At 44.0% G+C, this 12,724-nt stretch overlaps 1 protein-coding gene across 1 annotated transcript; it reads right to left on the reverse strand.

Annotated features, from left to right (window-relative positions):
• Positions 1–2,043: 2,043 nt before the first annotated feature.
• Positions 2,044–7,777, reverse strand: LOC119409129 (terminal nucleotidyltransferase 5C-like). The gene is made up of 4 exons (XM_037675995.1): positions 7,752–7,777; positions 5,796–6,066; positions 5,139–5,404; positions 2,044–2,816 (listed from the first exon to the last, which is right to left on the reverse strand). The coding sequence occupies exons 1-4, from the start codon at positions 7,775–7,777 to the stop codon at positions 2,180–2,182; spliced, it is 1,200 nt and encodes a 399-aa protein (XP_037531923.1). The 3' UTR covers positions 2,044–2,179.
• Between the last annotated feature and the right edge of the window lie 4,947 nt (positions 7,778–12,724).

The raw sequence follows: 12,724 nt of genomic DNA on the forward strand, positions 1-12,724 counted from the left end.
TAATTACAAACTGCATAAAGGATCCACTTGATGCTGCGTCTGCATGTAGACTCTCATATAAAACGGTAACACACACATAGACACAAACTTTCCCAGCGGCTTCTGTCAATGTTACACCTCACAAATCACATTCTCCTCACATTTACACACCATTGAGCTCGGTGTGTTGCGTAGTCTGTGCGTCATCCAAGCCCAAACACATCTGAAGGACAGGTGATTTGCAATAAGAGGCTCTGCACAGACAGAATCTCACAGCTTTGGGCCGCTCTCCTGGGCACCAGTGTGACTTGATGGTTGCGCTTAAGTGGATGATTGTAGAGCGCAGTCATTGGGGGATGGGCGTACATGTGTATGTTGTGCAATGTGTCATTTTGGGGGAATAGAGCTACTGGAGGGGGTATGGATGGCACAGAAAGAATATGTAATCCCCCCCTCACCTCTAAAATCAAGACTTTGTTTAGCCATCCATCCATTATCTTTTACCCGCTTCTTCCATTTTGGGTCACGGTGGTCGCTGGTGCCCATGTCCAGCAATCACTGTGTGAGGGGCGGGGTACACCCTGGACAAGTCGCAAGTCCATCACAGGGACACATAGAGACAAACAACCATTCATTCTCTCACTCACTCCTAAGGACAATTTTTAGAGTTATCAATCAGTCTAACATGCATGTTTTTGGTCTGTGGGAGAAAAATGGAGTACACGGAGAAAACCCATGCATACACGGAGAGAACATGCAAACTCCACCCAGAAAGGCCCCCGGACCAGAATTTGAACCAGGGACCTGCTCGCTGAGAGGCAGCAGCTCTACCAGTTGTGCCACCATGCTGCGACTTTTTTTATATGAATTTAAAAAAAAGTTTATTTCACACCTGATGGTTTATATGGTTTCTCCTTTATTTTCATAAAAATGTACACAAATAAATTACAACAAAGGACTACATTAAAGAAGACATGAAAACGGGCAGCAGTAACAGGGGACAAACAGTTGAATACACACTCATCCTAGCCCTGGACCCACCCCTTGAACACCCACAGTGCAGTAAGGTACAGACATGCAAACCATGTCTCACATTTAGGCACTTGATTTCCCAACCAGACCATCTTTGGTCAGAGTTGCGCGGCATCTAAACAGGTTTTCAGAGCTCATTCCGGCATGAATCAGTGAGGAGTCGTGTAAACTGAAACGGGACCTGTTTCTGCCACATTTAAACATGACAACACCCAAAGATGGTTAGAACCTGACAACCTCCACAGAGTAAACGTTTGTACTTTTTAAAATTAAAACTACATGGTACGATAATTCACGTGATTACAGAAAGAACTCCACATGTGAAAGGAAGTAAGCACTACACTGTATACCTGAAAACAATGCATTAGATTTGCACCCAATTTAATGTAACAAATATGCTGTACAGTCCACACCAAAGGCATTGTTTTTCTCTCTGAACTAACTCTTTAATTTTTTTTATATCTTGGAAAGTTTAGCAAAAATAGATCAATTTCTAATAAATTAAAAGCCTTAATTTGACTTTACATGTTGTTGTTTTTTCTACACATGCATTTTCTAACACTGAGTGCAGTGTTTTGTATGTGTTTTGAATAAAATCTTCTAAAATATGATAAACACCAGCAAACTCTGTTATTTTCCAAAATATTTTCTCCCTTGTAAAGGACTAGCAAAGTTACATTTAACTGTTGGAGAAGCAGAGAAGTCACACAGTATTTGGCAGTGAGAAAACAGTCCTAACGTATCCATGCACAATAATCATCACAGGCAAGGTCCACATTCTGAACAACACAGTTAAAACATGAAGTGAATACAAGAACCTGGAAGAGAGCATGTGTGTGTGTGTGTGTGTGTGTCTCTGTGTGTACAGCGCAGTTGGTTTCCCAGGGAAACCGAAGGTCTATGACTCATGCATGCAGTGCAAACAGCATTATCTGGTGTTTGAACAATATCGGAAGAATTAGTATTTTCCCCACAAATCCCAGGATAATTAAATATAATTGAGTTAGAACCTTAAAGAGTACTCAAGGAGTTTACTGTAAATCCCACTCAGTCTTAACCTCACAGATCTATTATAGATGAAACAGTTCATCCCTGAATTATATTTCCATTCTCTGGCTCTTCCACAAACATCTTGCTCAGCTGTGTTTTGTGTACAGTCATGAGGGTTTCAGACTAGTCCAGTCTGTGGGTGCATGTGTAAAGGGTAAGGCTGGTACAGCAGGGTTGACCCTCCTTGTGGGATGTAATAACTGCAATAGCTGGGTTCAGTGAGATAAGGGGCATTGTGCTCAGCCAGGTAGGGGACAGGCTGGTAGAAACATGTCACATGATCTGTGTTGGGTATAATGTTCTGTTCCCCAAGAACCTTCAGTGCCAACACTGTGATCATGTTCAGCGTCAGACGCCTCTCGTGACCCATCAGACACACTGTGCTGTCATCTATGACGCGACGCAGAGTCATCAGGTACTGGTACTTGCTCCTTTCTTCTCCAATGAAGTGATTCTTCAAGTAAGACAGGATCTTCCTCTGCTGCTCCTGCACATCGGGGAAATCAATGAAAAATCGTGAGCACATGTAACGCTCTAGTGTCTTTATCTGTGTCTCGCTTGCTGGTCGGTAGTCTCTGACCAGCAGGTTGCTGTACTTTAACAAGCCACCGCCTCGGATCTCTTCAGGATTTCTGGTAGCAATCAAGCGATAACGCAGGTGATCCATTGCTGCCTCAAAGTCGCCGTACATGCTCTCTGCTAGAATCTCAACATCAGGGACTGAGTCTGATCCTTGAGGAGAGTTACACAGTTCAGATGTGTATGTGATTACATTAGGGTCCTCTTTTGTGTCATGCACAGTTTTGGATGATTCACTAGTTGTAGAAGGAGCAGAATCCCCTGAGCCATCAGAGTGAGAATGAGGCAACATATGTGAGGTGGAACTTGGAATTGCGATTGGAAAAGAGACAGGCTCTGCAACCTGAGGCATTGATGATATATAATTATGGTCTGTTTTATCCTCCAATGGTAATGGAGGAACTCCTGATTGAGAAGATGGGCCATTAATCTGTTCATCTCCGTCAGCATTCACAGTCAAAATGTCCCCAGACTCCACTGGTGGAGTGAAGCAAAGAAGGGGAGGACTAAGGCAGGGGGACGGTGGAGTGGGACAGAGTGGAGGAGGGCTAAGGCTTAGCATAGGAGGGGTGAGGTAGGGAGGTGAGCTGAGGCAGGATGAGGTTGGGCTGAAACTTTGAGGTGGAGAGCTAAAGCTGGTGGTAGGGCTCATGGTACTAAGCAATGGAGATGGAGGAGGGCTGAGGCTGGGGGGGGTGAAATGAGGGGGGGACAGACTGAGAAGAGGAGGAATGATGTTGTGAGGTGATGGGAGTGATATGGCAGTGTTTTCTTGTAGATTTGGGTTCATCTTTTTGGTCTGTTCTTCTGTTCTGACCTCAGTTCCATCGGTTGTAGGTGCAGGTCCTTGGGTCTTGGAACTAGACGGGTCAGTGTGTGAAACTGATAAGTTGAGAAGCTCTAACTGTTTGAGTTCAGATATATTTTCTTTGGGGAAAGACTGTATTTGCGCATTGAGAGAGACATATGTGTTTTGTGTCTCTTTTAGGCCAGTTTCACATAAACCATCCATGATTTTTGGAGAGGTAGATGACTCTTGAGGTATTGTAGTCACAGGATCTGTACATGAGGTGGAAACTATATCAAGGGCTAGAACAGGATTGGAGGTAAAGTTAGGATTTGAAGAAGGGTTATTGGAAGGATTAGGTTCAGAAATATCACTTGCTGGGATCGTTACAGGATATGAACTGAGACTTGTTGGCTTCAGGTTAAAAACTGTATTCAAGTCAGTTGTGAAACAAGGGTTTGAATCTGAACAAGGTGCAACAAGCAGTTCATTTTCAGAGACTTGGCTGGGGTGAGGATTAGAGGTAACCTTTCGACACATCCTCCGAGGGGGTTTTGGGGATGAGTGTTTGAGAACCACCATGTGAGATAGTCTTTCTGAGACCTTACTATAGTGAGAAGGGGTCTTTTTGTCAGAAACAAGGCTAGGTGGTGTGGATACAAATTCCTGAGTATCTGGAGGGCCAACAGCTTCTAGTGTACTGGCTGTTTTCTCTGAGTTATCTGTGTGCTGTGTGTTGTGAGTCTCTGGTGTATCCTCGGTGTCAGTGGTCTTTGTGCTGCTAAGTGCGAGAGTGGAAGAGGTGGAGCAGGAACAATCAATACTCTCTGTGTCCTCTATAGGTTTCTCTTCTAACGCTGACATCTCAGCAATTTCACAGCTTTTCAGATCATTTTCCCTCTTTTCATCACTCTCCTCACCAATATCCTGTTCCTCTTTTCCTTCATCTTTTATCTGTGTCTCTATATTTGCACATGTGTCTGGAACAGACACATGCTGAGCTTTATCTTCCTCACTGCCTCTCTGATTTTCTGTGAAACACTTTGATAAGTTGGTTTTATCAGATTGCTCTGTACTGTGAGACTCCTCTGAGTGGTTTAGACACAGAGTTATTTTTGAGGCATTGGGTGGATCAGACTGTCCCATCCACCTTGTGAGTTCTCTCTGATTCCCCGGCGGTTCTGTGTGGTTAGACAATTCTTTCTGTGCAGAAGATTCACTGTGACTGGAATCTTCTGCATCTTGGCCATCACATGGCTTGGCTTGCGCCAACTGTTCTGCTGTCACTGCAGACGTAGACTCATCCAAGTGTTTGTGTCTGAAATCAGTCTGATCTGGAGGCTCAAGTTCTTCAGAAGTTTGTTTATTTTTTGAGAGAAGTTTTAGAGATGTCTGCCTCGTCTCATTTGGGTTTTTGGTGTGCTCAGACACTACTTTAGGCTCTGCAGGTGCTTCCTCTTTCTCTTTGTCACAAGGTTCTGTTTGGTTTGAATGCTCAGCTTGAAAGAATTCAGTCTGAGACTCTTTTTCATGCACTTCATCTCTTTGTTGTGTCTGGTGAATCTGAGCTCTGTGTTCATTGGACACAGCCGTGGACTTCTCCGTGTCTGGAGTGGCTGACTGACTGGGTACAGAAAAAGAGTTATTTTCACCTGCAGAATGGTCCTTAATGTTAACAGTATAGAGTTTGGGCTGAGAATCCTGCTGCATGTAAGACTCCAGGAGACGATCCAGAATGATCTGGAAAGAGTCCACGCTGAACTCAAACTGGCGCCTTAGTGCACTCACAAATTTGAGCTCCAGGTTTTTGCCACTGTTGTTTGACAGAGAGATAAGGCTCCAGCGGTCGTGGTCATTGAAGACTTTGACCATTTTCTGAACATAGGCCTCCTTCATTGTGGCACTGCTGATCCGCTCTTTGTTGACCCCGGCAGGCAAACAGTCCAGCAGGCAGCCCAGCACCGACTCTTTAATCACCTGGAGGGAGAAGAGGTCAACAACATGAGAAATTTAACAGATGACAGAGCTCATACATTTTACATAACTGTGGGCTCTGTTTCTGTCATACCATTAGAAACCTCATATTGCAAAATAAGATGAAACCCCTGCTTAGAACTCCAATTTATACTTTTATGAAAGTAACAGTAGAGTAATCACAACCCCCACCCATTTTGGTTCAGGCATCCTTAGACCAAAGAAGCTGTTATTAGTTGGAAACTCTTCCATCACCATCATTATGGATGTTCAGCATATCAAACACCGAAGGAACGCTCACATTTTCAACGAGGTATGTTAAGTGCGAGACTGAACTCTGTTTCTTTATTCTTTGCAATAAATTAGTTCTTCTAGAAAAGTGCAGAGTTCATACCTGGAACTCTTCCTGACTTGGCAGATCTACTCCAAAGATGATGTCCAGGTCTTTGTAGCTTGTTCCGTTATCTTGCACGAGGACATGGCTGGCCGTGGAGCCATTCAGGCGAACATCTCTTACAGCAATACCCTGCCTCTGCAGCCTGGCTCGCACTGCTATGATGATGTCACGAGGACGCAACTCCAGTGTGGGAAAGTTTCCACGGCCGTGAATGGGAACCACCTCTGAAAGCACCTGATGGAGGACTTCCACCTGCTCAGAGTTCAGGCTGTGAAACCGCTGGTTGGATTTCTTTTCAGACATGCTGCTGCCCTGCAGAGATGGAGGAAGGAAGGATAACAGTGATTATCAAACTGTGCAACATGTTCATTTCTTGTGGTGGTCATTTGTCACACACACAAACACATTCAGCACTCAGTCACAATCAAATGCACGCTCCCCGCCAGTCTGCTGTCTGCAAGTCACAGCTTGGCTGACAGCTTTTCCACAATGCTAATGTAGATGCTGCGCTAATAAACCAACACATGGACACATGCATGTGCTTTCTATAAACATGCCTCCACTGCCCAACCACAACAACAACCAGAAACACATTACAGTGTTTATTACCAACAACCTGTCCGTCACTTTACCCCACTACAGCAGCTCCGATGTTTTACTGAATAAAAACAAAAACATACTTTTCCTCAGTTATTGAGTTCTAAAAATAAATCTCTATTTTTCCCATCAGAGGAGCAGGGGTTAAAGTGAATGAGTCATCCGCAGCAGGCTGCATTAATCACACCAACGTCACTAATTAAAGACTCGCATCTGTTTTTGTCTTCATGCCTGCAGCACGTTGTGTGTGTGCTCAACAAATGGTGACACTCGTGCATTTGCAGGAATGTAGACGAGCTTTATGTCGTAGAAAAACAAAGATTCACAAACAATCAGGTGTAGTCTTCATCAAATGTTTAATTTGCTGGCAAATGAGAGGGCAGTCAGTTTCATAGAAAGTCAAAACATCACAGAGTTTTAGCCCATTCTGCTGGAATAAGTTCTGCGCTGTCTCTGTTTTACTAAATTACATCTGTCGTTTAAGATCTTTCACAGATTGAAGAACAAAACAGTTATGGAGGGTGATGAACATATCTGTCATTCTATATAGATTTTCACAGCACTACCATTATCAAACTTGACATAATGTTCAGTTTCACAATGACACAGAGTCAAATAAAGAATTATGAAGTGTTCTGGAAAATAATATTGTACAAAACGTAAACCTTGCAATGGAAACAGATTATTAAATAATATATTTCCATCACAGGGACACCTCTGAAAGTTTGGGATACTAATCAGGATATAATCAGATACATTTAGTGCCATTCATTGTTTTAGTTTGGCTTTAACTTGTGTTATCGATCAATACATACAAACCCATTCCCCTTGCCTGAACAGGTATGTTCGAGAAGTCTGTGTGTGTGTGCTTGTGTTTGAATGAGCAGCCGTGATTCATTCTAATCTATTGTTTGCTTTAATCAATAGTTGTCACTCAGAGCTACAGCTAAGTGCTGCTGATTGCTATGATTTGCCAATAGTAGCAGGCTAAAGATTAAGATGCTAATGAGCAGTAATAGGATGTTTTGTGGCATCTGTCTGACACCAGAGGGTTGCAGTTTGGGCTAAACACAAACAGTCTGCTACAGGGAGTCTTTAAATGGAATAAAACAAACACAGAGGCAGCGCCACAAAAGGCAAAACTACCTGGTCTTTAAAAAAAAAAAAATCAATAAAACAAACATTATGACTGCTGTGGTACTCTGATGCTTCGCTCGTCCTACTTTGCAATAAAACAGTCCAGTGGAGCACTAGGTGTTGACACTGAAGCACAATGAAACAAAGTGTTGGGACAGAAGCTGTGTGCTTGTTTTCAGCTGCCCCCTCCTCCACTTTTACACTCTTCTGCAAACTTGCAGGCTGAGTGACTCATCCAGGCGCATCGGCTCAGCACGCAGATCATCTACAGCCACTGACAACAAGCCATGAAGACACAACACTCATCCAATTGTCGCCAGTGCAATGTGTCCATGTCAACAAGCCATTGGAACCCATTTGTAGGAAACACTTTTTTTTTTTTTCCACTTGCACACTACAAAGCTGACCATTGCACAACTCTTTACTTATTACATTTTTTGTTCATAAACTTTCATCAAGTCCTCCAACACGGGAAATTTGTCTGAAAATTATTCTTCCTTATTTTAAGAGCTGCATGGTTTCAGTCTGCCCTGCTCTAAAGAGTTAATCACCTTCTTAATTACACCTGAGGTTTCAAATGGAGCCAATTAAAGCACTTGGCAGAAACAAGGGGCAGCCACATCTGCCTGTGCCAGGTTTCCAAGTTCTCACCTGTTGCTGTGGGTTTTCACGGAGCGAGCCGCTCCTGGCTCGGAAATTGAACCCTCTGTGAGCTGATCCTCCGAGCTACCCGTTCAGAGAGTTTCTGCGTTTCCCCCCTGAGACGAGCTGTTTCTTTTTCTCGTTGCTGTTTCAAGCCTCTCTCCCAGCTCTGGTTAGACGGTTCTTCCTCGGTTCTGCCCCTCTCGAGGCAGAGTTCATCCGGGCGCTGTCCAGGAGGCGTGTGGTGCTGAAATGAAGAGTGAAACGATTCCTCACGCTCTTGTTTTCTTCCCTTCCTTTTCCTTCCCGGCTGCCCAGAGCGTAACGCAGTTGCCATGGCGACCTGCCGTCATTCACTCATGACTGGTGTGTGTGTGTGTGTGTGTGTGTGTGTGTGTGTGTGTGTGTGTCTGTGTGCTCACAGCAGCGGTGGGAGTTGTAGAAAAGGGGGCATTATCAAATGCAAGGGAATAATTTAGGCCTATTTTTGATCAAACAGGTTGAAAAGTGAGAGCTAGTATGATCTGTTACAGCCTGAGTGGATGCTGGGAGTGAGGGTTAGAGGGAACACAATCACCTTTCTTTGCATCTCAGTTCTTAAATCTTAATTCAAGATGGCCGCCACAACCAGCTGGCCTAAGTAAACACAAAAGTCACTAGGTTAGTTTTACAGATGCTGTGCTAAGGCTGGATGTAACTGAGAGTTACAACATGCACTTTCAGTGCTACACACTGTACAAGATTTATGCTTACAAATTTAGCAATAACTGAGAAAGTCATTTGTGTGTGTCTGTCAGCACAATGTCTCATAACAAGCTTTAAAATGAGTTGTTTGAAAGTTATTGTTAAATGTACAACCAGGCAAGTTTTCTGCTGCCTTTATGTAGCAGTATGACTACTGCCTCTGCTCCCACAGCTAGGTACAGCAATGTAAACTGGCTGGCCCATCGCCAGGAGAGGGCACATTATATATGCAAGGTATTCTCCTGCCGTCATTCACTCTTGGTGTTATTGAATTTAGGGTGACTTGGCATTGCTGCTGTGTGCGCCTGATCAGCATTCCACCACACGTGACCTGTGTGGCTAGTGATCAGTGTGATTTTGACCACTAAGGTTGTGACAGAATTGTTTCTGTTCCTCCTGGGTGAGTGACTGGCATGTGATTCACCTGTCGACATGTGATTCACCTGATGGCATGAGATTCACCTGTCGGCATGTGATTCACCTGACGGCACGAGATTCACCTGCCTGCGTGTGATTCACCTGTAGCATGTGATTCACCTGTCGGCATGCGATCCACCTGCTGGCATGTGATTCACCTGTCAGCATGTTATTCACCTGCCTGCATGCGATTCACCTGTGGCATGTGAGTCACTTTTTGGCATGTGATTCACCTGCCAGCATGTGATTCACCTGCCAGCATGATTCGCCTTCTTGCATGTGATTCACCTGTCGGCATGATTCACCTGTGGCAGAGGGTGTTACTTTCTCCTCTCCTCAGGTGATGTGATCATGAGATGTGAAACAGACATCATGCCAGTCCCAAAATACTCCCTGCTGCTTTGCGTTGATTTGCTCATATTTCTTCCTCTTTCCTTCGTTCATTATTTTAGTAGAGCTTTGAATTGTTTTGACCTTTTTAACTTCTTTTAATCTGTTGCTCCAGGTCAGCTGGTTCAGCCGGACCGGTCCTGCATCTGCTTGGGCCTGCCTTGGTGGACTCCTGCAGCCTGCTTGAGTCACCATGATCAGGCAGTGTCTTACCAGAGAAGGTTACTGACCAAAACACTGGGTCCATTTATGATTATATTTGTATGTGTGTGAATGTGCGGACCATGTTATCTTTCATTTGAATTTTTTTAACTATTATCCATATTTACAGCAGTTCTGTTTATTTAATTTAATGTTTTTGTTCCAGGTTGAAGGCTGAAGGTGGTGATCCAGAGTCTGGTGTTGGCTCCCTTGTGTTGAAGACTAAAGGTAGCATTCCAGAGTATAGTGCTGGTTCTTGGGTGTTGAGGGCTGAAGGTGGCGGTCCAGAGTAGAGCTGTCATTTCTAACCCGAACCCGGAGCCAGGCCCCGCTCGACTCGGATTCGGACCGGGCCATAATAATATGCTTAATGTGCAGGCCATGTCAGTGTCGGGTTTTTAATTGTGTCAGGAACGTGTGCGGCCGACTGTCCAATTATATGTAAACATGGCTTGCCATACTAGTCAACTTCACTCTCACCTATCCAACGATAACATTTATGAAGAGTTTCAATCTGGTTTTCGCCCCCCACCATAGCACCGAAACAGCTCTAATAAAAATAACCAATGATCTTCTTCTTGCTGCTGATTCTGGTCTTCTGTCTATCCTCATTCTACTTGATCTAATTTCTGCCTTCGACACAATCTGTCATTCTATCCTCCTCAACAGACTAACCTCCATTGGCATCTCAGGTACTCCGTTAGACTGGTTCAAATCTTATCTCTCTGACCACATTCAATTCATTCAGCTTAAATCCTTTCGTTCCCAGTTTTCCCCCGTCTCCACGGGTGTCCCCCAAGGCTCTGTCCTCGGACACCTCCTCTTCATCATTTACCTCCTTCCTCTAGGTCACATCTTCTGCAAATATGATGTCCATTTCCACTGTTATGCTGATGACACACAGCTCTACTTGTCAACAAAACCAAACTCCACCCACCCACCCTCCATCCTCACCGACTGTCTCAATGAGCTAAATCACTGGTTTTCTAACAATTTCCTACAACTAAACAGTAACAAAACAGAAATCATTCTTGTCTGTACCAAAAACTCTATTTCAAAATCAGAACATCTTCTCATCCCCATTAACAACTCTCTGCTATCCCCCAGCCTTAGGTCAAGAGTCTTGGTGTCATCCTCGACACCACTCTCTCCTTCACTTCACACATCAACAATGTTACTTGGTCTGCCTATTTCCATCTCCGATATATTAACCGTCTCCGCCCTTCTCTCACACCCTGCTCCACAGCCATCCTTGTGCACAGTCTTGTGATTTCTCGGATTGACTACTGCAACTCCCTTCTTTATGGCCTCCCCAACAAATCTCTCCAGAAGCTGCAATTGGTCCAGAACTCAGCTGCCCATGTCATAACTCAAACCTCCTCCTATAACCACATCACTCCTGTCCTGCAGCAGCTCCACTGGCTCCCGGTTAAATCACGCGTCTTCAAATTTCTTCTTCTCACTTTCAAAGCTATCCACAACCTTGCCCCTCCTTACCTATCTGACCTCCTACACATCTCTATCCCCTCTCACTCATATCCTCTTCTTCACTACATCTCCATGTACCCTCTGTCCGCCTCTCCACCATGGGGGGCAGGGCCTTCACCTGCTCTTCCCCTCATCTCTGGAACTCTCTATCCCCTGACTTACGAAACACCACTTCTCTGTCTCTATTCAAGACTGCTCTGAAAACACATCTCTTTAGACTCGCTTATCCTTAACTTTGCTGTATGTATTTTATATTCTGTATGTATTTTATATTCTTTATGTATTTTATATTTCAATTTATTCCTGTTGATTTTTGCACTGTGCTTGTTGTTTGTTTTTACACAATCTTTCTGATATGTTTCTTACTGTAAAGTGTCCTTGGGTGTCCTGAAAGGCGCTTTTTAAATAAAATTATTATTATTATTATACTGTCACCAGCCGCACACGAGCATTTGACTGCGCACTGACTGACCGGTTAAAAGAGGTAAAAGCTTCAGTTAAGCTTCAGATGGACTACTGCCAGTGATCCATCAGGCCAAATGGACGTTCACTCAGCCGCGGCACTCAGCGGATGTGTGCGGCCGACGACCCAAACAAGTGAGATCACAAAATATCCAAAGTCAGAGCAGGGTCCAACACAGGCAGAAGCAGGGGAAGCATTTAATGCGCTTTGATGGCTCCTCAGCTCCGTTCTTCTGCTCCCTGTACTCCATTAATAATAGTCGGTGGCAAAGCTTAATTAAAAATGTCGGGGGGGGGGGGGGTGTTCAGATTTAGACCTGTGATTACTGTCAATTGGTCGGATCAGGTGGGGTTCGGAGATGATGGCTGCATGCTGAGGCCAGGTCGGTTCGGATTTTTTGGAATCGAGTGCAACTCTAGTCCAGAGTCTGGTGTTGGTTCCCTTGTGTTGAAGGCTGAAGGTAGCGTTCCTGAGTATAGTGCTGGTTCCCTTGTGTTGTTTCTTGTGGATGACAGGTCTCTTCCACTCATGTGCCCTGCATCACAACTTTTGGATGAATTTCAGTTTTTGTGTTGCCTTGAACCATCCTTTTGTTATTTTAGTTGACTGATCCTGGAAAGCCTCAGCCATGACTGAACATTTATTTTGTTAAACATCAATACTGCCTCCATTAATGGAATCAGTTTTAACATAATGTTTCAGTACATTTTATATTGTATCTTGGAACATTGTCTCCAGCTTACTTTATAAACTAGCTAATGCCTTTTGGTATATAAATTGTTTCCTTGGGTGAAAGTCCTAAGGTGGTGTTGCTGTAACTTAAATATATATATATATATATATATAT

Source organism: Nematolebias whitei, chromosome 4 (genome assembly GCF_014905685.2).
Source record: "Nematolebias whitei isolate Nwh7 chromosome 4, NemWhi1, whole genome shotgun sequence".
NCBI classification, from domain to species: domain Eukaryota; kingdom Metazoa; phylum Chordata; class Actinopteri; order Cyprinodontiformes; family Rivulidae; genus Nematolebias; species Nematolebias whitei.

Coding starts and splice junctions, on each gene's coding strand:
- LOC119409129 (XM_037675995.1), bottom strand. CDS start 7,777: ATGCGCCTGGATGAGTCACTCAGCCT. Junction 5,405..5,795: donor CAAGTCAGGAAGAGTTCCAG/GTATGAACTCTG, acceptor TTCTCCCTCCAG/GTGATTAAAGAGTCGGTGCT. Junction 2,817..5,138: donor GATCGTCTCCTGGAGTCTTA/CATGCAGCAGGA, acceptor CACATACACATC/TGAACTGTGTAACTCTCCTC.